Source organism: Heteronotia binoei, chromosome 9, assembly GCF_032191835.1.
Source record: "Heteronotia binoei isolate CCM8104 ecotype False Entrance Well chromosome 9, APGP_CSIRO_Hbin_v1, whole genome shotgun sequence".
Lineage (NCBI taxonomy): Eukaryota > Metazoa > Chordata > Lepidosauria > Squamata > Gekkonidae > Heteronotia > Heteronotia binoei.
The window spans coordinates 121,383,452-121,409,021 of NC_083231.1; the positions used below are offsets into that span (position 1 = coordinate 121,383,452).

General features: G+C 50.2%; 1 protein-coding gene across 1 annotated transcript in view; it reads left to right on the plus strand.

Annotated features, from left to right (window-relative positions):
• The window catches only part of FBXO41 (F-box protein 41), a 74,506-nt gene extending 49,251 nt beyond the window's left edge, over nt 1-25,255 (plus strand). Inside the window, exons 8-12 of the mRNA XM_060247201.1 lie at nt 7,326-7,421; nt 9,432-9,550; nt 10,464-10,622; nt 18,998-19,113; nt 24,666-25,255. Coding sequence (XP_060103184.1) covers nt 7,326-7,421; nt 9,432-9,550; nt 10,464-10,622; nt 18,998-19,113; nt 24,666-24,728 — 553 coding nt within the window. The 3' untranslated portion in view covers nt 24,729-25,255. The remainder of the gene's footprint in view (nt 1-7,325; nt 7,422-9,431; nt 9,551-10,463; nt 10,623-18,997; nt 19,114-24,665) is intronic.
• Nucleotides 25,256-25,570: the final 315 nt, after the last annotated feature.

The following is a 25,570-nucleotide window of genomic DNA, read 5'->3' on the forward strand; positions in this document are numbered from 1 at the left end:
GTTATTGTGTTGGCATCTGAAACCCTTTTATTCCTTCTTAGCCTGGAGAATCATCAATGGATCCAGCTCCCTTTGTGAGCGCCTAGTATGGTAGCTCAAGAGAACTGCTAACCAAGGCCCCCAAGGGATAGGTGGCCACCCCAAGCAAGGTAACATGAATATGCCTTATACCAGGGGTGGCGAAACTGTGGCTCAGGAGCCACCTGTGGCTCTTTCATACATAATGTGTAGCTCTTGAAGTCCTCACTGCCCTGTCAGCTGGCTTGGAGAAGGCATTTCTCTCTATAAATCACTTCTCCAAGCCAACAATTACATTGGAGAATGCATTTAAAGCTTCCTTCCTTCCTCCCGCCCTCCCTCCTCCCTTCCTTCCTCCCTCCCTCCTCCCCCTGCCTTCCTTGCTTCCTCTCTTCCTCCCTCCCTCCCTCCTCCCTCCCTCCCTCCTTCCTTCCTCCCTCCCTCCCTCCTTCCTTCCTTCCTCCTTCCCTTCCTTCCTTCCTCCTCCCTCCCTCCTCCCTCCCTCCCTCCTTCCTTCCTTCTTTCCTCCCTCCACCCTCCCTCCCTCCCTCCCTTCCTTCCTTCCTCCGTCCCTCCTCCCTCCCTCCTCCCCCTGCCTTCATCCTTCCTCTCTTCTCCCTCCCTCCCTCCTCCCTCCCTCCTTCCTTCCTTCCTTCCTCCCTCCCCCTTCCTCCCTCCCTCCCTCCCTTCCTCCCTCCCTCCCTCCCTCCCTTCCTTTCTTCCTTCCTCCGTCCCTCCTCTCTCCCTCCCTCCCTCTGCCTTCCTTCCTCCCTCCCTCTCCGTCCTTACCTTCCTCCTTCCCTCCCTTCCTCCTCCCTCCCTTCCTCCTTCCTTCCCTCCCTCCTTCCTTCCTTCCTACCTTCCTCCCTCCTCCCTTCCTTCTTCCCCTCTCCCTCCCTCTCTCCCTCCTCCCTTTCTCCTTCCTTCCTCCCTCCCTCCTCGCTCCCTCCTCCCTTCCTTCCTCCCTCCCTTCCTTCCTGCTCCCTCCCTCCCTCCCTCCTTCTTTCCTTCCTTCCTGGGGACCTCCAGAATCACTGCCAAACAGGGCCGGGTTTGCCACTAGGCAAACTAGGTGACTGCCTAGGGTGCTGGCCTTCTGGTGCGCCAAATAGGGTGCCCCCCCGTGACGTGGTGATGTTATCGATGCCGGGGGTGGGGTGCGCAAGACGTTAGCCTTGCCTAAAGTGCTGGAAGGTCTAGAGCTCAGTTCCCCTTCAGAAATGGCTTCTGTGGAGGTTGGGCTCTATGGCATTACACCCTGCCCTTCCTAGACTCCACCCCAAGGTTTCCAGGCATTTCCCCACATCCTGGAACTGGCAACCTTAAGAGGTCAGGTGGCCGAACAGGTAGCTTTCTGGGAAGGAGGGCTCACTTCCAGTCAATGCCAGGCTGAGGAAAACCTCTACTGGAGGCCCTGGAGAGAGCGGCTTCAGTCTGTGGAGCCAACCAGCTGAGTCAGCGTCAGCTGGCTTCACCTGTCTCTCCATCCATGTGGAGTATTCGGCTCCACCTGAGTGCTTTCGCAGCTCCCTCACCTGTCACTGTGACTCATGCGCTTTAATTAAGGCTGAACCGAACCGGTCGGGGGAGTCTTGGCAGGCGGCTTTCTCCGAGATGAATGAGCGTTCCAGATAATACGATTCTGGCTTATTTTAGGATCCTCTGAAGCGCCGAATTGGGTCATTCCAAATTGGGAAGGAGGGAAGCAGGAGTTTGCTTCAGAGCCTCTGAATGATTGTAGAAGAACATAAGAACATAAGAGAAGCCATGTTGGATCAGGCCAATGGCCCATCCAGTCCAACACTCTGTGTCACATAAGAACATAAGAGAAGCCCTGTTGGATCAGGCCAGTGGCCCATCCAGTCCCAACACTCTGTGTCACAGAAGAACATAAGAGAAGCCATGTTGGATCAGGCCAGTGGCCCATCCAGTCCAACACTCTGTGTCACATAAGAACATAAGAGAAGCCATGTTGGATCAGGCCAATGGCCCATCCAGTCCAACACTCTGTGTCACATAAGAACATAAGAGAAGCCATGTTGGATCAGGCCAATGGCCCATCCAGTCCAACACTCTGTGTCACATAAGAGAAGCCATGTTGGATCAGGCCAATGGCCCATCCAGTCCAACACTCTGTGTCACATAAGAACATAAGAGAAGCCATGTTGGATCAGGCCAATGGCCCATCCAGTCCAACACTCTGTGTCACATAAGAACATAAGAGAAGCCCTGTTGGATCAGGCCAATGGCCCATCCAGTCCAACACTCTGTGTCACATAAGAACATAAGAGAAGCCCTGTTGGATCAGGCCAATGGCCCATCCAGTCCAACACTCTGTGTCACATAAGAACATAAGAGAAGCCATGTTGGATCAGGCCCATGGCCCATCCAGTCCAACACTCTGTGTCACATAAGAACATAAGAGAAGCCCTGTTGGATCAGGCCAGTGGCCCCTCCAGTCCAACACTCTGTGTCACATAAGAACATAAAAGAAGCCATGTTGGATCAGGCCAGTGGCCCATCCAGTCCAACACTCTGAGTCACATAAGAACATAAGAGAAGCCATGTTGGATCAGGCCAATGCCCATCCAGTCCAACACTCTGTGTTGCATAGCAGCCAAAAAACCCAAGTGCCATCAGGAGGTCCACCAGTGGCCCCCAATCCCAAGAATACAGAGCATCACTGCCCCAGACATAAGAATATAAGAGAAGCCATGTTGGATCGAACCAATGGTCCATCCAGTCCAACACTCTGTGTTGCACAGTGGCCAAAAACCCCAAGTGCCATCGGGAGGTCCATCAGTGGGGCCAGAACACCAGAAGCCCTCCCACTGTTGCCCCCACAAGCACCACAAATACAGAGCATCACTGCCCCAGACATAAGAATATAAGAGAAGCCATGTTGGATCGAACCAATGGTCCATCCAGTCCAACACTCTGTGTCGCACAGTGGCCAAAAAACACAAGTGCCATCGGGAGGTCCATCAGTGGGGCCAGAACACCAGAAGCCCTCCCACTGTTTCCCCCACAAGCACCATAAATACAGATCATCACTGCCCCAGACAGTTCCATCAATACGCAGGGAGCTAGGGGTTCTGGTGCCTCTAGGCCGAGGCCCATTCTCCCCCCCCCCCCAGTCTCTTGCCACACACGCAAAGCCGGAAGTGACATCATCGGGCTGTACAGATTCCCTGCCAGCGCTCCGCACAGCCCTCCCCTGCTTCAAAGGGAGCCAGCCATCTCCCTTTGAAGCAGGGGAGGGCTGCGGTGAGTGTCTTTGGGCACAGGGAGATGGGTGCGTGGCGGTGGGCGTGGGGAGGCGGCGGCTGTGGGCAGATGGTGGCGGGCACGGGAAGGCGGCAGGCGCGGGGAGAGGGGCACCTCATGTGCCCCTAGGCCAAGTGGCGCCCAAGGCAGCCACCTATTTAGTCTATTCCCACGCACCGGCCCTGTCAATATGCTGTGCCTAATAGCTGCTCATGGACCTCTGCTCCATATGTATAGAAAGAAGAGAGGCTTGGCTCAGTAGCTCTGCTGTGTGATTGAGAGAGCCTCCATTGTCACTTTGGCCATATTGAGCCTACCTTCTCCAGACAAATGCACTTACCATCTAGGGTTGCCAACCTGCAGGTGGGGCCTGGAGATCTCCCAAAATTAGATCTGATCTCCAAACAGAGAATGTTTCCCTGGAGAAGATGGCTGCTTGGGAGGGTGGTCTTTGTGGCATTAGACCCCGTTGAAATCCCTTCCCTCCTACAAGATACCACTGACTAAAAATTAATCTGACACCAGAATCATTACTTTTAAATTTAAGATTGGAAAATCAAAACTAACAGAATAACTCAGAATATAATATCATTACTTTTATTTGCAGCTAGACTAGCGATAGCTAGTACTTGGCAACGAAAGTCCGTATAGTCAAAGCGATGGTATTCCCAGTAGTAATGTATGGCTGTGAGAGCTGGACCATAAGGAAGGCCAAGTGCAGAAGAAGAGACACTTTTGAGCTGTGGTGCTGGAGAAGACTCTTGAGAGTCCCTTGGACTGCAAGAAGATCCAATCAGTCAGTCCACAGGGAAATCAACCCAGACTGTTCCCTGGAAGGTCAGATGCTGAAGCTGAAGCTCAAATCCTTTGGCCACCCAATGAGAAGGGAGCACTCGCTGGAGAAGACCCTGATGCTGGGAAAGACAGAAGGCAAAAGAAGAAGGGGACGGCAGAAGATGAGATGGCTGGACAGTGTTACTGATGTAACAAACATGAATTTGAGCGGACTTTGGAGGATGGTGGAAGACAGGAGGGCCTGGCCTGACTTGGTCCATGAGGTCGCAAAGAGTCGGTCTCGACTGTGCGACTGAACAGCGACAACAACAAAGTACTTGGAAAGCCAGAAAAAGGTCCAAACTTTGGACCATTGGTAAAATATGGAAACTATATATAATGGCCAATTTAAATGATACAATGAGACCAACAAATGAACAAATCAGGCATTCATACAGATTTCATAGCAATATCAGTTCTGATATTAGAATCTTTACAAAATTTCCTTCTATCCTGGAGAACGGAGTGGTTTCAGATGCCAAATGATACCAGCAGGCAACTTTTGACAATAGCGGGCATGATTGGAGTAGGTGTGATATGCAGAGATGTAATAGATATAAGCAGGGGTGGAATTCCAGCAAGAGCTCCTTTGCATATTAGGCCACACAGCCCTGATGTAGCCAATCCTCCAAGAGCTTACAAAAAAAAGAGCCTTGTCAGCTCTTGGAGGATTGGCTACATCAGGGGGCTGTGGCCTAATGCGCAAAGGAGCCCCTGCTAGAATTCCACCCTTGGATATAAAGACCGATGGACTTACATTCCCGCTGTATCTGAAGAAGTGAGCAGTGACTCACAAAAACTTAAGAAACCTCTGGGGGCTTTGGGGCTGGAGACAGGAGACTCTGGGGGCGGGGTTAGGAGCAAGGGTGTGACAAGCACAGCTGAACTCCAAAGGGAGTTCTGGCCATCACATGTGAAGGGACCGCACATCTTTTAAATGCCTGCCCTCCATTTGAAAATAATGCAGGATAGGGGCACCTTCTTTGGGGGCTCATAGAATTGGACCCCTGGTCCAATCTTTTGAAACTGGGGGGGGGGGTTGAGGAGAAGCACCGAATGCTATGCTGAAAATTTGGTACCTCGACCCCAAAAACAGCCTCCCCAGAGCCCCAGATACCCACGGATTGATTCTCTGTTATACCCTATGGCAGGGGTGGCCAAACTGCGGCTCTTTCACACCTATTGTGTGGCTCTCACAGACCCTACTGCCCCATTGGCCAGCTTGGAGAAGGCATTTGTCTGTTTAAATCATTTCTCCAAACCAGCCAGCAGCTTGGAGAATACATTTAAAGTTGCTTTCTTTCTACCTCCTCCATCCTACCTCTTCCCATCTATTTGCTTTCCTTCCTTCCTTCCTTCCTTCCTTCCTTCCTTCCTTCCTTCCTTCCTTCCTTCCTTCCTTCCTTCCTTCCCTCCTTCCTTCCCTCCCTCCCTCCATTTTCCTTCCTTCCCCTCCCTCCATTTTCCTTCCTTCCTTCCTTCCTTCCTTCCTTCCTTCCTTCCTTCCTTCCTTCCTTCCTTCCTTCCCTCCCTCCCTCCCTCCATTTTCCTTCCTTCCTTCCCTCCCTCCCTCCCTCCATTTTCCTTCCTTCCTTCCTTCCTTCCTTCCTTCCTTCCTTCCTTCCTTCCTTCCTTCCTTCCTTCCTTCCTTCCTTCCTTCCTTCCTTCCTTCCTCTCTTGCGGCTCTCAAACATCTGACATTCTATATAGCTCTTATGTTGAGCAAGTTTTTTCCTCCCCCCCCCCCACTTTCTAATGAACCTGAAGCGGGGGGAGCCTGCAAACGAGACGACCTCCAGCCCCCAACTGGGGATTGGCAACCCTACTTCCCTGCCACAGATTTTGTTCTTCTTGAAGGTGCCTCAGGACTCTTGCACTTTTCTGCTGCCACGGACAGACTAACACGGCTCCCCGCCTTGATCTAAATACAAATATTTTTAATGCCTCGAATTACTGGTTAGATTATTATTAATTTTTTGGTCCTGGCGTTTACCGTTGGGGTGCTGATTTTTAACTGTGTGTTGCTCCCCAGCCGGATTTATCGTCCTGATAAGCTGCCTTCCTTTTTCTGATAAATTGCTTGTCGATTTAATTGCTATTTGTGAGCTAACTTAAGGCCTTTCCGTGAAAGCGCAAAATAGGAATATTTTAAATGTCAAGGTACTTAGAGATTTATAACGTTGTGTACAGGATGACAGCGCTAAAAGTCAGGAAGGAAATAAAAATGACTAGAAATTCAGGGCAGGAAAAAAGCGCCTTCCGTAACTGCACGTAACACTTGTTACCAATGGAACTCACGTAATACTAGTTATTATGGAACTCACTGGTTTGTATTGGTTTAGATGGCTCTACACTCATAGAGTCTCAGAGCGCCTCACAATCTCCTTTACCTTCCCCCCCCCCCCACAACAGACACCCTGTGAGGTGGGTGGGGCTGGACAGGGTTCTCCCAGCAGCTGCCCTTTCAAGGACAACTCCTGCGAGAGCTATGGCTAACCCAAGGCCATTCCAGCAGCTTCAAGTAGCAGAGTGGGAATCAAAGGAGAAGACTGCAGATTTATACCCCGCCCTTCTCTCTGAATCAGACACTCTGAGCGGCTTACAAACTCCTATATCTTCTCGCCCCACAACAGACACCCTGTGAGGTGGGTGGGGCTGGAGAGGGCTCTCACAGCAGCTGCCCTTTCAAGGACAACCTCTGCCAGAGCTATGGCTGACCCAAGGCCATTCCAGCAGGTGCAAGTGGAGGAGTGGGGAATCAAACCCGGTTCTCCCAGATAAGAGTCCATGCACTTAACCACTACACCAAACTGGCTCTCGGCGAGTTCCATAAGTACTTGGATGGGAGACCTCTAAGGAATACCAGAGGTGGAGGCGGGGGCAGGCTTTATTCTGCAACCTTTCTGAATATCCTCCAGGCCTTCAGTAGGGGTCTGTCATCAGAGGTCACTGTGGCTTCCAGGTGTGTTTGCGCACACACACACAAATGCCAAAGAGAAGCAGGAAGAAGACTGATCCTAGAAGAAATGTAAATATGTATTACTAAACCCATCTTCCTGTTATCTACAAAATAATCAGCGTGGAAAGAGAGAGGGATGTGGCAACAGCTCTGCCCTTGCTGGAAACAAGACCTTTCCTCCTTCCCTCCCCCCCAAAACCAGGCAAGTATTCACAGTCTCCCCCACATCTCTCCTTTCTCGTTCCAGGAGTTCTACAGATCCCGTGGGCCACGAGGTCATCTGGGCGTTGGGGGCAGGCTGCCGGGACATCATCTCCTTACAGGTGGCCCCACTTCACCCTTGGTAAGACTCGCTCCGCTTAGGGTTGCCAATCCCCAGGTGGGGGCAGGGGATCCCCTGGTTTGGAGGCCCTCCCCCCGCTTCAGGGTCGTCAGAAAGCGGTGGGGAGGGGAGGGAAATGTCTGCTGGGAACTCTATTATTCCCTATGGAGATTTATTCCCATAGAAAATCATGGAGAATTGATCTGCAGGTATCTCGGGCTCTGGGGGGGGGGGCTGTTTTTTGAGGTAGAGGCACCAAATTTTCAGTATAGCATCTAGTGCCTCTCCCCAAAATACCTCCCAAGTTTCAAAAAGATTGGACCAGGGGGTCCAATTCTATGAGCCCCAAAAGAAGGTGCCCCTATCCTTCATTATTTCCTATGGAAGGAAGGAATTGAAAAGGTGTGCCGTCCCTTTAAATGTGATGGCCAAAACTCCCTTTGGAGGTCAATTATGCTTGTCACAGCCTTGATCTTGGCTCCACCCCTAATGTCTCCTGGCTCCACCCCCAAAGTCCCCAGCTATTTCTTAAATTGGACTTGGCAACTTTAGCTCCGCTGCATTCACACTGTGAGATTTTCCTCGAGCCCATACAGGGAAAGGAGATGGTGTTTAACCCTTCGGACTTCTCTTGGTTTTGCCGATCAAACCCGTTCTTCCGGCTTTGCTATGAACGGTGGAGGGGGGCAGGGTTTAAAATGCTTCTGTTCCCTTTAGACCGCCAGCAGAAGAGCCGGTTTTGATGACCAAAAATGCTGACAGGCTGAAGGGTTAACCTTGCTCTCTCTTCCCGCATGGCTCCAAGGCCAAGCGAGACTTCATGGCTTGCAGGTTACATTTCAGGTCGTTCTGGAGCTAGGATTGCCAATCCCCAATTGGGGCCAGGGGATCCCCCAGTTTGGAGGCCCTCCCCCCCACTTCACGTCATTAGAAAGCGGGGGGGGGGAATGTCTGCTGGGCACTCCATTATTCCCTATGGAGGCTGATTCCCATAGGGCACGGGTGGCCAGCGGTAGCTCTCCGGATGTTTTTTTGCCTACAACTCCCACCAGCCCCAGCCATTGGCCATGCTGGCTGGGGCTGATGGGAGTTGTAGGCAAAAAAAAATCTAGAGAGCCACCGTTGGCCACCCCTGCCATAGGGTATAATGGAGAATTGATCCTTGGGTATCTGGGGCTCTGGGTGGGGGCTGTTTTTTGAGGCAGAGGCAGCAAATTTTCAGCATAGCATCCGATATCTCTCCTCAAGAGACCTTCTAAGTTTCAAAAAGATTGGACCGGGGGGTCCAATTCTATGAGCCCCCAAAGTAGGTGCCCCTATTCTTCATTATTTCCAATGGAGAGAAGGCCTTTAAAAGGCGTGCGGTCCCTTCAAATGTGATGGCCAGAACTTCCTTTGGAGTTCAATGATGCTTGTCACAGCCCTGCTCCTGGCTCCACCCCCAATGTCTCCTGGCTCCACCCCCAAAGTTTCCTGACTCCACCCCCCAAAGTCCCCAGATATTTCTTGAATTGGACCTGGCAACCCTATCTGGACCCCTCAGTTGCTGCCCAACCAGGCTAATTTTAAACAGAGAAAAAGAAAAAGACAATGGAGCTCTCTGTAATGTACAGTTTGGGCCTGAACATCCTTGGGATGTCTGCTGTGAAGACGTCTGTGGGGTTAGAGTTGTGATCCATTAGAGCAAAGGAAAAGAAGTCAGTTACAAGGAGGCAAATTTCAAGGGAGAAATAGACGGAACGGAAATAGCCAAATGCATTTCGAAGAATACGATTCTATTGTTCCCTATCACCTGATAAGGTGCAAAGAAACAAATCCACTGGAAAAAGCCCTTTTGCTGCCGTTAGTTACACGGAAAACATAACAGCGGTTCAATTGCATCTGTTTCCCTGATCCTAATGGAGCTGCGCAGAGCTCCCGTAAGCCAAAGGAGACGACACCGTTCCCTTCCTAATTTGCCTCAGCTAATGATATGCAAATTGGGAAGCATGGATCAGCTTTTTCTATACTTAAAAGGATAATCTTTTCTAGCCAGCAACCAACGCGATTTAGCAACCGCTGCCTACAGATGATCGGACGGTGTTGGCCGCATTTGAGGGCTCTGGGTGTCGGCGGCGCGGGCTGTGGCGTGCAGGGGTTGGCTTCCTTGGGTAAGTCCGGTTCAGCCCCCTGTCCCCGAAATCGGTTTCTACGGAGCGAAAGCGGAGATGTTCTGCTGTGCGGAGCCCTGCGTGATGGGAATGGGAAGAGATGTCACCCTGTGGACAAAGCCAGTGGGGGTGAATCTTCGTTGGTGATGCATGTCAAGAGACTTACTGAATTGGGGTTGGGTCCCCAATTCAACCTCAAGCAATGTATTAAAATGCTATATCGAGAGCCAGTTTGGTGTAGCGGTTAAGAGTGCAGACTCTTATCCGGGACAACTGGGTTTGATTCCCCACTCCTCCACTTGCAGCTGCTGGAATGGCCTTGGGTTAGCAGCTCTGGCAGAGCTGTCCTTGACAGGGCAGCTTCTGGCAGAGCTCTATCAGCCCCACCCACCTCACAGGGTGTCTGTTGTGGGGAGGGGGGGAAGGTGATTGTAAGAAAGCCAGTTTGGTGTAGTGGTTAAGTGTGCGGACTCTTAACTGGGAGAAGTGGGTTTGATTCCCCACTCCTCCACTTGCAGCTGCTGGAATGGCCTTGGGTCAGCCATAGTGGTGAAGTGTGCAGACTCTTATCTGGGAGAACCGGGTTTGATTCCCCACTCCTCCACTTGCACCTGCTGGAATGGCCTTGGGTCAGCCATAGTGGTGAAGTGTGCAGACTCTTATCTGGGAGAACCGGGTTTGATTCCCCACTCCTCCACTTTCACCTGCTGGAATGACCTTGGGTCAGCTGTAGCTCTCGCAGAAGTTGTCCTTGAAAGGGCAGCTTCTGTCAGAGCTCTCTCAGCCCCACCCACCTCACAGGATGTCTGTTGTAGAGGAGGAAGATATATGATATTGTAAGCCGCTCTGAGTCTCTGATTCAGAGAGAAGGGGGGGGGGGGTATAAATCTACGGTCTTCTTCTTTCTCCCCAGCCCGAAACTGCATGCGGCTCCAGGTGCTGGAGCTGGACCATGTGGCGGAGGTGAACCAAGAGGTGGCTGCCGAGGTCTGCCGGGAAGGTTTGAAAGGGCTGGAGATGCTGGTCTTGACGTCCACCCCGGTCACCCCCAAAGCCTTGCTGCATTTCAACAGTGAGTTGAGTGGAAACTGGAGAGCGGTCAGAGGTTTAGAAGGACAAACAGCAAGGGAACTTTCTGGGCTGGGCGAGGCCCAAGGACTGAGAGGAGGAGAAGCAGGAGGAGAGAACAGAGGGAGCCGGGATTTGTCAGGTTGCTTGAGGATGAGAAAATGGGATGGCCTGGCCAGAGATCCAACCTGGTGAACGTCTCTTAGATATCCTTTCAGTTTACACAGTCCAACTTTTTCTGCCAGAGATAAACATAGGGAACAGAATATCAGAAGAACCCTGCTGGATCAGTCCAGAGGTCTATCCAGTCCAGCATCCTGTCTTATACAGTGGACAGTAAGTTCCTCTGGAGGGCTAACCAAAGGGCAGAGAGGCCCTGAGAAGAACATCAGAAGAGCCCTGCTGGATCAGACCAGTGAAGGCCCACCTAGTCCAGCATCCTGTGTCACGCAGGGGCCAACCAGTTCCTCTGGAGGGCCAACAACAGGGCAGAGAGGCTGAGGTCTTCCTCTGAGAAGAACCTCAGAAGAGCCCTGCTGGATCAGACCAGTGAGCGTCCATCTAGTCCAGCATCCCTTCTCACACAGGGGCCAACCAGTTCCTCTGGAGGGCCAACAACAGGGCAGAGAGGCTGAGGTCTTCCTCTGAGAAGAACCTCAGAAGAGCCCTGCTGGATCAGACCAGTGAGCGTCCATCTAGTCCAGCATCCCTTCTCACACAGGGGCCAACCAGTTCCTCTGGAGGGCTAACAACAGGGCAGAGAGGCTGAGGCCTTCCCCTGAGAAGAACCTCAGAAAAGCCCTGCTGGATCAGACAAGTGAGGGTCCATCTAGTCCAGCATCCTTTCTCACACAGGGGCCAACCAATTCCTCTGGAGGGACAACAACAGGGTAGAGAGGCTGAGACCTTCCTCTGAGAAGAACCTCAGAAGAACCCTGCTGGATCAGACCTGTGAGGGTCCATCTAGTCCAGCATCCCTTCTCACACAGGGGCCACCAGTTCCTCTGGAGGGCCAACAATAGGGCAGAGAGGCTGAGGCCTTCCCCTGAGAAGAACCTCAGAAGAGCGCTGCTGGATCAGACCAGTGAGGGTCCACCTAGTCCAGCATCCCTTCTCACACAGGGGCCAACCAGTTCCTCTGTAGGGACAACAACAGGGCAGAGAGGCCAAGGCCTTCCCCTGAGAAGAACATCAGAAGGGCCTTGCTGGATCCAACCAATGAGGGTCTACCTAGTCCCTGCAGTCGTCAACCAGTTTCTCTGACCAGCCAAGAAGAGGGGATAGAGGCCGAGGCCTTCCCCTGATGTTGCCTCTTGGCTCTGGAATCCAGAGGTTGACTGCCTCTGGACATGGAAGTTTTCTTCAGTCACCATGGCTAGTAGCCATTGATAAAACTTCTCCTCCATCTAATCCCCTTAAAGCTATTTATTCCTGTGGCCATCGCTACCTCATCTGGCAGCAAATTCCACATTTTAGTCCCTTTCTGTGCAAAGAAGGCACATTCCTGCCACGGGGAAAAGGTAATGATAGAGAACAGTAAGAGTGGCAAACTGGGGTCTGGGGAGAGCTGTGTTCAAATCCCTGTACTACCCCAGAGCTCCCTGCATGACTTGGGGACAATCATACCCACTCAGCTTTGCCTACCTCACAAGGTTGTTGTAATGTTAAAAATGGGAAAGAGTGGCTTCCGCAAACCTGAGCTAAAGAAGGTCAGGACAGAAATGTTCCAGATAGCTGCCAGTGGGTGTGTTTGAGTTCCACTGCCTCCAGTGGGGTGGCTGGATCTTACCATCTTTTCTCCCCAGTTTGTTCTGGTAAGGTATTTGTGTTTCTGGTTTTTACCAGAAGCAGGGGTGGAATTCTAGCAGGAGCTCCTTTGCATATTAGGCCACACACCCCTGATGTAGCCAATCCTCCAAGAGCTTACAAGGCTCTTTTTTGTAAGCTCTTGGAGGATTGGCTACATCAGGGATGTGTGGCCTAATATGCAAAGGAGCTCCTGCTAGAATTCCACCTCAGACCAGAAGTTATGTAAACGCAATGATGCGCGCTCCAAATTCTGCTCCCCCATTTCCTCCCACTGGCGCCTGAGGGCAAAGATATCCCTAATTAGACATTGGTAGACTTAGACACGATATGTTACGTAATGCAGCAAATAGAACAAAATCGGATTCCAGCGGCACCTTTAAGACTAACAAAGCTTATACCCAGAATTAAACTTCGTTGGTCTTAGAGATGTCACCGGACTTAGATTTTGTTCTGTTGCTTCAGACCAACATGGATATCCACCTCAATGCTGAAAATTGTACAACTTCAGTAGAAAACAATTCAGTGAGAGCACAATAATGCAAACAGGCAGTACATCTTATACACAATCCCATTCTCAAATAAAGAGTGCCTTTCTGAACCATACCAGGTCAATTCCTGAGCCATGAGAACATAAGAGAAGCCATGTTTGGATCAGGCCAGTGGCCCATCCAGTCCAGCACTCTGTGTCACATAAGAACATAAGAGAAGCCCTGTTGGATCAGGCCAGTGGCCCATCCAGTCCAGCACTCTGTGTCACATAAGAACATAAGAGAAGCCCTGTTGGATCAGGCCAGTGGCCCATCCAGTCCAGCACTCTGTGTCACACAGTGGCCAAAAAACCCAGTTGCCATCAGGAGGTCCACCAGGGGGGCCAGGATACCAGAAGCCCTTTCACTGTGCCCCCCCCCCAGCACCAAGAAGACAGAGCATCACTGCTCCAGAGAGTTCCAACAATATGCTGTGGCTAATAGCCACTGATGGACCTCTGCTCCAGATGTTTATCCAATCCCCGCTTGAAGCCATCTATGTTTGTAGCTGTCACCACCTCCTGTGGCAGTGAATTCCATATGTTAATCACCCTTTGGGTGAAGAAGGACTTCCTTTTGTCCATTCTAACCTGACTGCTCAGCAATTGCATTGAGTGCTCATGAGATCTCGTATCGTGAGAAAGGGAGAAAAGTACTTCTTTCTCTACTTTCTGCATTCCCTGCATAATCTTGTAAACCTCTATCCTGTCACCCCGCAGTCGACGTTTCTTCACGCTAAAGATCCCCAAGAGCTTTAACCTTTCTTCATAGGGAAAGTGTTCCACCTCTTTAATCATTCTAGCTGCCCTTTTCTGCACTTTCTCCAATGCTATAATATCTTTTTTTGAGATGTGGTGGCCACACAGTATTCCATGTGTGGCCGTACAGGGCCAATTCTGGATCCAGTCATGTTGCAAAGACTCCCAGGATGTTGGAATCCATCCTAAATTGCAGCGAATCCCAGAAACGACTGGGTTTTTTTCCTCTATTAAAAGAAGTGTTTGGGTGGAGTCTTCTCTGCTGCTAAGCACTTAGGTCCAAGTAGGGTATTTATAGAGGCGTCCACTGCTAGAAATAGCCCAGGTCAGCTTCACGCTCCAGTAGTTTGTCGTTTTGCATTGCAAACCTTAGCAAAGAGAGCTGGTCTTAATGGAATCGGCACATCTGAATGGGGGGGGGGGGAGAGGGGGCTCTCCACTGACCAATGAATCTTGAGTGGATTCACCTGTCTTTTAAGTGACTCAGCTGAAAGGGCTTTTGAATTCATCTGTGAATTAACTTGAACAGATGAGCAACATTTGAGCCCAGGGACGCCTTCAAGACCCACAAAGTTTTAACTCAGGGTTGTCAAATTCATTTGTTATGAGGGCGAGACCTGTTGGGCTGGGCCCTATGCATGCCTATTTAAGATTAAGTAGCAGAGATATAATCTTTTAAAGGACACAGACAAACATGACTAAAGATTTATTTATAAAAACCCTTAAAATAAAACATGCTTAAAACATTAGCACTTGTTGCTCTCAAACATGCTTTCTTGGTATCTCTCCCATGGGATCCAGGCAACTGGGCAAAGGAAGCTCTGGCTCTTTCCTTCCTTCCCCCAGGGAACCAGGAGGGGGAGGAGCCTCAGCCAATGGAGAAAGTTGAGGTTTTGCTCTGTAGCTCCAGTGCAACCGAGCGAGCTTTGCAAAGCAAGTTGAGATGCAGAAGGAAGCAAGAGAGAGGGAGGAGGAAGCAAATGATAGAATTGCTTGTGTGCCTGATAGTAGCCCTCTGGGGGCCTGATTCAGCCCTTGGGCTCCATGTTTGACACCCCTCTTTTAATTGATGTCAGCTTTCGTATGCAAGCACATCAGGCCCATAGCCAGAAAATTCCAGATGGGGGGGCCCACAGGAAAAATTTTGGATGGCGTGGTTGGCATTCCCTACTCTGACTGGCAGAGGCCCATCCGTATCACCTTTGAATTGGAGGTGACAGTGACAGAACTTGAGGTCTTCGACGTGCCCAGAAGATGGGGAAAGGCCATGGCTCAGGGGAAGAGCTTCGGCTTCGTATTCAGAAGGTCCCAGGTTCAATCCCCGGCATTTCCAATTAAAAAGACCAGGCAGCCAGTGATGCAAAAGTCCTTGAATTTAGAACCTGGAGAGCTGCTGCCAGTCTGAGTAGAGAATACTGACCCTGATGGACTGAGGTTCTGATTCAGGGTGAGATAAGAACATAAGAGAAGCCATGCTGGATCAGGCCAATGGCCCATCCAGTCCAACACTCTGTGTCACATAAGAACATAAGAGAAGCCCTGTTGGATCAGGCCAATGGCCCATCCAGTCCAACACTCTGTGTCACACAGTGGCCAAAAATCCCAGGTGCCATCAGGAGGTCCACCAGTGGGGCCAGGACACTAGAAGCTCTCCCACTGCTGCCCATCCAAGCACCAAGAAGACAGAGCACCACTGCTCCAGACATAAGAACAAGACGGAGAGAGTGACTGGCACAAAGCCCAGGCAATGCTCCTTGGAAAGCTGGAACACCAAAGAAAAAGGCTGACGCCTACAGTAGGAATCATACAGTTGGAAGGGACTTCCAGGGTCATCTAACATAAGAACATAAGAGAAGCCCTGTTAGATCAGGCCAATGGCCCCTCCAGTCCAACACTCTGTGTCACATAAGAGAAGCCATGTTAGATCAGGCCAATGGCCCATCCAGTCCAACACTCTGTGTCACATAAGAACATAAGAGAAGCCCTGTTAGATCAGGCCAATGGCCCATCCAGTCCAACACTCTGTGTCACATAAGAGAAGCCATGTTAGATCAGGCCAATGGCCCATCCAGTCCAACACTCTGTGTCACATAAGAACATAAGAGAAGCCATGTTGGATCAGGCCAGTGGCCCATGCAGTCCAACAGTCTGTGTCACATAAGAACATAAGAGAAGCCATGTTGGATCAGGCCAGTGGCCCATCCAGTCCAACACTCTGTGTCACATAAGAACATAAGAGAAGCCATGTTGGATCAGGCCAATGGCCCATCCAGCCCAACGCTCTGTGTCACACAGGGGCCAAAAAAACCCAAGTGCCATCCGGAGGTCCACCAGTGGGGCCAGGACACTAGAAGCCCTTCCTCTGTTGCCCCCCAAGCACCCAGAATACAGAGCATCACTGCCCCAGACAGAGAGTTCCAACAATAGTTTCATGTATGTTTATATATGATATTGTATCTGTGAACCATCACCCTTCCCTTCATTGCATCCAAAATGGTGGACAGTTTTCAGATGTGGTCCCTCCGTAGTTCTAGACAAAGGCATTGCAATCCTAGCCTTTTGCCTTCTAATCCTTTCCAAGTAATTCCTAGCACAGAATTTATCTTTGTTTCTGCATTCTGAATTAGAATCATGGAGTCCGAAGGGACCTCCAGAGTCATCTAGTCCAACCCCCTGCACAGTGCAGGAAATTCACAGATACCTCCCCTCCACACTGGCCCGCTGTCCACCTTAACTCCGAGATCTCATTCTTGGTTTGTCCCTGCCCGTTCAAACCCCATGAGCAACTATTCAGTTAGGATTATGTTATCCTGGTGTGCCTCGCTTTACCGTTATACAATGAAGGAAGCGTAAGAACTTACAATCATAATTAAAAGGGAAGTTTGTGGTTTCAGGTTTTGTTCACTCTCTATTTTAGTAATTCTCCGGAGCCAAAATTAAACAAACGTGCCCTTTATCTCGCACCCCGCAGATTAAAATTGGCCCTGGCAGATGAATAACTAAGCTTTAATGCATTAATCTATTAATTGATCTCCTCTGTTGATCTGCTAATTAAAGTTTGCGGCCCTGTTATTTAAATAGAAAAGGACAGGAAGCCTCTTTCGCGATGAAACCGTTTGTGCAAACTTCATCTCACCCAACTGCAGAAGACAGCAATCTTTCCCTGAGCCAATTGCAAAATAGAGATTACCGGTTCATCTCCCAGATAACGATCAGTATTCCATTTAGCAAAATTGTGTCAAATTCACAGACCGACCTCCTAAATGGATTTACAGAGAAGACTTATTCTCCAGTTTTGGAAGAGGAAGGGAGTGGATATAAAGTTGGTGAATCACTAGTTGGGTAGTAGGTTCCCCCCCTACAATTATAAGACTATAAAAGAAATGCTGTTTTAAAATCACAAATACAGCAACAGCATGAACGTAACAGAAGCTCTATTGGATCAGGCCAATGGCCCATCCCGTCCAACACTCTGTGTCACACAGTGGCCAAAAAACCCAGGTGCCATCAGGAGGTCCACCAGTGGGGCCAGGACACCAGAAGCCCTCCCACTCTTGCCCCCCCCCCAAGCACCAAGTATACAGAGCACCCCTGCCCCAGACATGAGAACATAAGAGAAGCCCTGTTGGATCAGGCCAATGGCCCATCCAGTCCAACACTCTGTGTCACACAGTGGCCAAAAAAAACAGGTGCCATCAGGAGGTCCACCAGTGGGGCCAGGATACCAGAAGCCCTCCCACTGTGCTTCCCCAAGCACCAAGAATACAGAGCATCACTGCCCCAGACATAAGACCATAAGAGAAGCCATGTTGGATCAGGCCAATGGCCCATCCAGTCCAACACTCTGTGTCACACAGTGGCCAAAAAAACCAGGGGCCATCAGGAGGTCCACCAGTGGGGCCAGGATACTAGAAGCCCTCCCACTGTGCTTCCCCAAGCACCAAGAATACAGAGCATCACTGCCCCAGACATAAGACCATAAGAGAAGCCATGCTGGATCAGGCCAATGGCCCATCCAGTCCAACACTCTGTGTCACACAGTGGCCAAAAAACCCAGGTGCCATCAGGAGGTCCACCAGTGGGGCCAGGATACTAGAAGCCCTCCCACTGTGCTTCCCCAAGCATCAAGAATACAGAGCATCACTGCCCCAGACATGAGAACATAAGAGAAGCCATGTTGGATCAGGCCAATGGCCCATCCAGTCCAACACTCTGTGTCACAGAAGAACATAAGAGAAGCCATGTTGAATCAGGCCAGTGGCCCATCCAGTCCAACACTCTGTGTCACACAGTGGCCAAAAAAACCAGGGGCCATCAGGAGGTCCACCAGTGGGGCCAGGACACTAATGCATTACAATAATGCATTACAATAATGCATGTATCATTTTATTTTGTTCTGCAAGGTGTAATCACATCCCTACAAGTTTCCAGAGCCCGTATCTGTTGTTTTTTAAAAAAATAAAAAGCCAGTTATTCTGGCCAGCTTCACTTCCTGTAACTAACTTGCCCATTTCTTTCCTGTCTTCTATAGCTGTATTTTCCACTGTGTAAATTTAAAAAAAACCGCTCAGAGACACCATAAATTTTAAACAAGGCAGTGTAATGTAGAGGTCTGTGGTGTTCTGACCAAGCTTGCGCATAGAACTTCAAATAAACAAGAGCATGTAGCAAAAAGACATAAACAGAAGACAGTCAAAAGCAGTCTTTCCAATCACAAAGGAGTGACAACAGTCCAGTATTTAGTTCATGGAACTAACGGAAGCCCTTCCAAAGACGTCTGTTCTAGATATCAAGACGTTTCATCCATCTTTCTTTAGTTTGGAGGCTTATTTATCTCTGGAACTAGAAATATATACATACATGTCATAGTGGCCAAAAAAAAACCCCAGGGGCCATTAGAGAGGACCAATAGTGGGGCAAGGACATTAATGCGTCACAACAATGCATGCATTGGTTTAGTTTGTTCCGCATGTAATCCTATCCCTACAAGTTTCCAAAGCCAGTTATTCTGGCCAGCTCCACTTCCTGTAACGAACGCCCATTTCTTGCCTGTCTTCTATAGCTGTATCTTCCACTGTGGCTTGATAGAAATAGATAGCTGTAAGCTTTTCGCAGCACGGAGATCACCCCCCAAAAAATATCTGGGTCTCGTGTCTTTGTTAATTAACTCAAGAACAGTCCAGATGAGTTTTATTCTGGTCAGCTGGCAACCTTCCATGTTTGCGGGGGTTGGATGGGGTTCTCTCTCTGGGCTTCAAACCAAAAGTGTTCCTCTGTCCCTAAAGGTGTTTGCCGGAACCTGAAGTCTATCGTGGTGCAAGTCGGGATTGCCGATTACTTTAAGGAGCCAAACAGTTCTGAAGCCAGAAAGATGTTTGAGGAAATGGTTAACAAACTCCAGGTAAAAGCATTGCGGTGCCTTTGGAATGCAAACATTGCTACAATACCTATCCCGCTATCCTGTTTGTGTTTTGGCTGTATACCTGCAGAAAACCCCGCGTCCCTTACAATCAGCGTGTTTACCGGAGTGCCAAACTCATTTGTTATGAGGGCTGAATCTGACATAAATGAGTCCTTGTCGGGCTGAGCCATGTCGGGCCGGGCCGTGTGTGTACCTATTTAAGATTAGGTAGCAGAGATATAAACTTTATAAAAGACACAGGGCGTTTTCGCACAGGGCTTACCCCGGAGCGACGTCCCTCTTCGCCGCGCAGCGTCTGCGCGGATTTCGCACCAACTGCTCCGCAGAGCCGCGAAGAGCCGCGGCTTTTGCGTCGCAAATGTAAACTGGGTTTTGGCGGTTTATATTTGCGACGCAAACACCGCAGCACTTCGCGGCTCTTCCTGGTTCTGCGGAGCAGTTGGTGCGAAATCTGAGCAGACGCTGCGCGGTGAAGAGGGACGTCGCTCCGGGGTAAGCCCTGTGCGAAAACGCCCACAGACTTTATAAAAGACACAGACAAACACAATGATTTTTTTAAAACTTAAAATAAAATATGCTTAAAATATTAGCACTCATTTGTCTGAAAGGTGCTTTCTTTGTATCTCTCCCATGGGACACAGGGAACTGGGCAAAGGAAGCTCTGGCTCTTTCCTTCCTTTCCCAGGGGACCAGGAGGGGAGGAGCCTCAACCAATAGAAGGAAGGGAGACTTGGCTCAGTAGCTCTGCTCTTCAATTGAGAAAGCCTAGCAAAGCAAGCTCTGCCTCCCCCTCTTCTTCCCCAAGGGAGGAGCCTCAGCCAATGGAGAAAACAGACTTTGCTCTGTAGCTCCTGTGCGATTGAGCAAGCCTTGCAAAGCAAGCCGTTATGCAGAAGGAAGCAAGAGAGAGAGGGAGAAGGAAGCAGATGACAGCTCAGGGGCCTGATAGGAGCCCTCCGAGGACCTGATTCGGCCCTTGGGCCGCATGGTTGACACCCCCGGTTTACAGGGTGCAGAGGAAGCCAAGGGCAGAATATCCTTGGAAGGACAGGATAAGACTGCCTGCGCCAGTGGTTAGGGATTTGGTAGATGTTCTGTAAAAAAAACTAAAGGGAACCTGTAAGAGAGAAACAAGGGAGGGACCCGTCTTCTTATCCCATGGTTACGCAGCTTACTCAGGAATCTTTGGTGAGGTAGCTTGCCAAAAGCCTTTTGAAAGTCCCAGTATATAACGTCGACTGGGTCACTGTGATCTACATTTGTTCAGTTTCACAAAGAACTCCCAAAACATTGGTGAGGCAAGACTTCCCTTTGTAGAAGCCATGCTTATTTTCCCTCAGCAGGCTTGTCCCTTCCTGTGCTTTGTAACTCTATCTTTGATGACAGCCGTTGGCACTAATTGCCTGGGAGAGACTTCAGGTTAACCGGTCTATAATTTCCTGGTTCTCCTCTGGATCCCCTGTTTACTGCTGACTATTCTACAGGTACATTGGCTGAATTTACTTATAAGTTACATAGGTAGATGAGGTTACTACAAACCCAGCTGACTCTCTGAGGACCTGGAACTTCTGAGGCCCGTAGAGAAGTAAGTGGGTGAATGGGAGAGACTAGGAGCTCTTCCTGCCAGAGGCAAGGACCCCCTTCTGCTTGCAATTGCTGGGAGGCTTGTAACTGTCCTCTCTTGGAAACAGACTGCCGCGTTAGGTTGTACCTTGCTCTGACTTCATAAGGTAGCTTTTCTGTGATGCTACAATTCCCTCCTCCTTTCTCCTTACAAATGACAATGTAATTCATTCCTTTCCAGGTTTTTTTGAAGAGTTCTATGTGGTCACAAACAGGGCTGGCCCTAGGGCGCATGGTGCCCCAGGCAGCCTCAGTGCCCGCCGCCCCCCACCCCATCCCTCCACAGCACCTCCGCCTCCTCCCTCTCTTCCTCACAATTGTAATGCCCAGGAACGGGTGGTGAAGCACTGCGTTCCCAGGCTCTTTATTTATTTATTTATTTATTTATTTATTTATTTATTTATTTATTTATTCATTCATTCATTCATTCATTCATTCATTCATTCATTCCGTAACTTATATCCTGCCCTTCCCACAAGTGGCTCAGGGCGGCTTACAAGAAACAATAAAACAATAAAATCGGAACAAAGTTATTACATTTAAAATCAAGCATTTAAAAACCTAAAAACCTTAAAATTTTTACATTGAAGCTATACAGTATAATCACAAAAATCTAGAGAGCTACATTTGTCCAGTCAGGCGTAGGCTAACCGGAAGAGGGTCGTCTTACAGGCCCTGCGGAACTGAGTAAGATCCCGCAGGGCCCTCACCTCTTCCGGTAGCTGGTTCCACCACATAGGGGCCATTGTGGAAAAGGCCCTGTCTCTAGTTGTTTTGAGACGCACTTCCTTGGGCCCGGGGATGGTGAGAAGATTTTGAGTCCCAGACCTCAGTACTCTCTGGGGAGCGTGTGGGGAGAGACGGTCCCTCAGGTAGGCAGGTCCCAGACCATATAGGGCTTTAAAGGTAATGACCAGCACCTTGTACCAGACTCGGTATATTATTGGAAGCCAGTGCAGCGCCCGAAGACCCGGCCGGATGTGCCCCCATCTTGGGAGGCCCAATAACAGCCAGGCCACGGCATTCTGCACCAGCTGCAATTTCCGGGTCCGGCACAGGGGCAGCCCCATGTAGAGGGCATTGCAGTAATCCAACCTCGAGGTGACTGTAGCAGGATCACTGTTGCTAGGTCGTCGGGGTCCAGGAAGGGGGCCAACTGCCTTGCCCGTCTAAGATGAAAAAACGCGGACTTGGCAGTGGTCGCTATCTGAGCCTCCATATTTAGGGACGGCTCCAGTAGCACCCCCAAGCTCTTGACCCTGTCCGCCGGCCTCAGCGGAACACCGCCAAAAGCTGGCAGGGGGATTTCCCCCCCCTGGCCCCCGACGGCCCAAACAAAGAATCTCTGTCTTCGCAGGATTCAGTGTCAGTCCACTCAGTCTGAGCCACTCAGCCACAGCCTGTAATGCCTTTAAAGGCTACCCCCCCCCGCCAATCAGCTGATTGGCGGATAAAACCATGCCAGAGGCCGGTGGCTCCTATGCCAGCCCTCAGGCATACCCGCGATCAGCACGGGGGCAGCAACAGCGGGAAGGACGAGCGAGCCGCTGCCTCCTTCCCACGTGATCCAGGAAGAAAGTGGGGAGGAGGCAGCAGCTCGCTTATCCTTCCCCCTGCTGCTGCCACCACGCTGATTGCGAGCGCACCTGAGGGCTGGCATAGGAGCCTCTAATATGGTTTTACCCGCCGATCAGCTGATCAGCAGGAGGGGCGGCCTTTATAGGGCCCGGGGAGCGCAACGCTTCACCGCCTGTTCCAGGGCATTAAAATTGTGAGGAAGGGAGGGAGGGGGAGGCAAATAGGGATTTGCCAAGGGGGCGAGGGCAGAATTCAGCGCCCCCGCCCTCTCAGCGCCCTAGGCAAATACCTAGTTTGCCTAGTGGGCGGGCCGACTCTGGCCACAAAGTCATTCATCTTTGGGGGAGGGGCAAGGAATGGGAGAAAGACATGCTGGCCGCCAGCAGTTTTGCGCTGGGGGAAGGAGGTGGTGTCATTTTGAACCCTGCAAAAAGACCCTCATATGAACATATGAAGCTGCCTTATACTGAATCAGACCCTCGGTCCATCAAAGTCAGTATTGTCTTCTCAAACTGGCAGCGGCTCTCCAGGGTCTCAAGCTGAGGTTCTTCACACCTATTTGCCTGGACCCTTTTTTGGAAATGCCAGGGATTGAACCTGGGACCTTCTGCTTACCAAGCAGATGCTCTACCACTGAGCCACTGTCCCTCCCCTTAGACATATGAACATATGAAGCTGCCTTATGCTGAATCAGACCCTGGGTCCATCAAAGTCAGTATTGTCTACACAGACTGGCAGTGGCTCCCCAGGGTCTCAAGCTGAGGTTTTTCCCGCCTCCTTGCCTGGACTCTTTTTAGTTGGAGATGCTGAGGATTGAACCTGGGACCTTCTGCTTGCCAAGCAGATGCTCTACCACTGAGCCACCATCCCTCCCCTTAGACACATGAACATATATGAACATATGAAGCTGCCTTCTACTGAATCAGACCCTCGGTCCATCAAAGTCAGTATTATCTACTCAGACTGGCAGCAGCTCTCCAGGGTCTCCAGCTGAGGTTTTTCACACCTATTTGCCTGGACCCTTTTTAGTTGGAGATGCCGGGGATTGAACCTGGGACCTTCTGCTTCCCAAGCAGATGCTCTACCACTGAGCCACCGTCCCTCCCTCATATCTGCTTCCCCTCCCTCCCTCCAGTTCATCACATATTTATTTATTGCTTTTCAGCGTACATGACATGCTCAAGGTGACTTCAAAATTAAAAACATGTGAAATGCAATATTATGTAGAAACACTGATTGACAGCTCCCAAAATAGAAATGCATTACAGACATGGGGGGAGGGGGGTAGAATAGAACTGTACTCCAAGGCTTCCTGGAACAAATAGGTGTTTTTAAGAGCCTCCAGTGGGGGTACAAGGAAATGCTTGGGGAAGGGAGTGCCACGGCTCTAGCTTTTTAGAGTTGCCAACCTCCTGATGGGGAAGTACAAAAAACCAAACCAAGTGAAACGAGAGAACTTTTTCTCCCTCTCTCAAAATGGACTAGATGAGCCTGGAGGTCCTTTCCAACTCTGATTCTATGCAAATGCATTCAGCAAAACTGATGGGCAATAGGTTCAGGACGGACAAAAGGAAATACTGCTTTACACAGAGAGTGATGATGTGGGATTCACTGCCAGAGAACGTAGAGTTGGCCGCGGGAAGAAACAGCTCCGAAAGGGGATTAGATAGATTCATGGAGGATAGGTCTATCAGTGGCTACCAGCCATGGTGGCTGAGAAGAACTTCCACATTCAGAGGCAGTCAGCTTTTGAATCCAAGATGCAATCTCAGGAGAAGGCCTCTCTGCCTTGTTGTTGGCCCCACAGAGGAACTGGTTGGCTGCTGCTTGAGACAGGAGGCTGCACTAGATGGACCCTCACTGGTCTGAGCCAGCAGGGTTCTTCTGATGTTCTTTTGAAGGCCTTGGCCTCTGTGCCCTGTTGTTGGCCAACCAGTTCCTCTGCGTGAGACAGGAGGCTGGACTAGATGGACCCTCACTGATCTCACTGATCTGATCCAGCAGGGCTTTTCTGACGTTCTTCTCAGGGGAAGGCTTCAGCCTCTCTGCTCTGTTGTTGGCCCTCCAGAGGAACTAGCTGGCCACTGTGTGAGACAGGAGGCTGGACTAGATGGACTCTCACTGGTCTGACCCAGCAGGGCTCTTCTGATGTTCTTCTCAGGGGAAGGCCTCGGCCTCTATGCCCTGTTGTTGTCCCTCCAGAGGAACTGTCTGGCCACTGTCAGGATGCTGGACTAGATGGACTCTCCCTGGTCTGATCCAGCAGGGCTCTTCTGATGTTCTCAGATGCTCTTTCATTGACTCCTTTCTTTTCCTTTGCTCTCTTTCAGGCCCTGAAGAAGAGGCCCGGCTTTTCAAAGATCCTACACATTAAGGTGGAAGCAGGTTGTTAACACTTATAAGAGAACAACAAAGAAGTGGGACATCGACTTACCTCTTTTGTTGGTCTGTTGCTAAAGACATTCTGGAGCTAACACCAGCTTCCTGCAAACCTCTGTTCTGGACCAGCGTCTCAGAACCCAGCCAGGAAAGCGCACAAATTTTGGAGTGGGCCTTTGAGTCCAGAAGCAACACTCTCCTTTTCCATACAGGAGGGCAGGACCTACGGTAGAGAGAGACAATGGTGCTATTGCGACAACATGCAGTATTTCTTAAGACTGCCAGAGAGGGCACCAGTTGCCCTCTCCCTTTCTCCCTCTGCCTATCTCTTCTTATGGAGGCAACAGCAGAACTCGAACCCGTGTGCTCGGGGCGGCCGGATCTCTGGCGGCAAAGCCAGCTTTTCATCAGAATTCTGTTTTTCTCCAGAAGCGGGGAAGTTCAATAACTTTATCATCCAAGGACGATAAATAACCTAGACTCTACTCCCTTCGGCTTCTCCTCTCTTATTCATTAAAATGATTGATGGCTCTTTCCTTTTACAAGAGGTATTCAGCCCTCCCGAACTCTTTCTTGCAGTCTCGGTCGCATCTCTTTTCCGACTGACTTTTCTCTTGGGTGTTTTAACAGTCGAATTCTGGCAGGGCGATAGCAGAACTCCGGCATTCCTGCTTCTTTCACTTTCTGATGATGATTATTATTATTTTGAAGACCAGGCAAAACAGAATTAGAGCAATTCCCTCTTGACCCCGATGCCATCGTAGAGCAAGGTTAAGAACCCCAGACTGTGGAACTGTCTCTTCTCACCACTTCGGAGACAACCAAAAGAGCTCGTAGGGTCCCATCTCCAAAGATA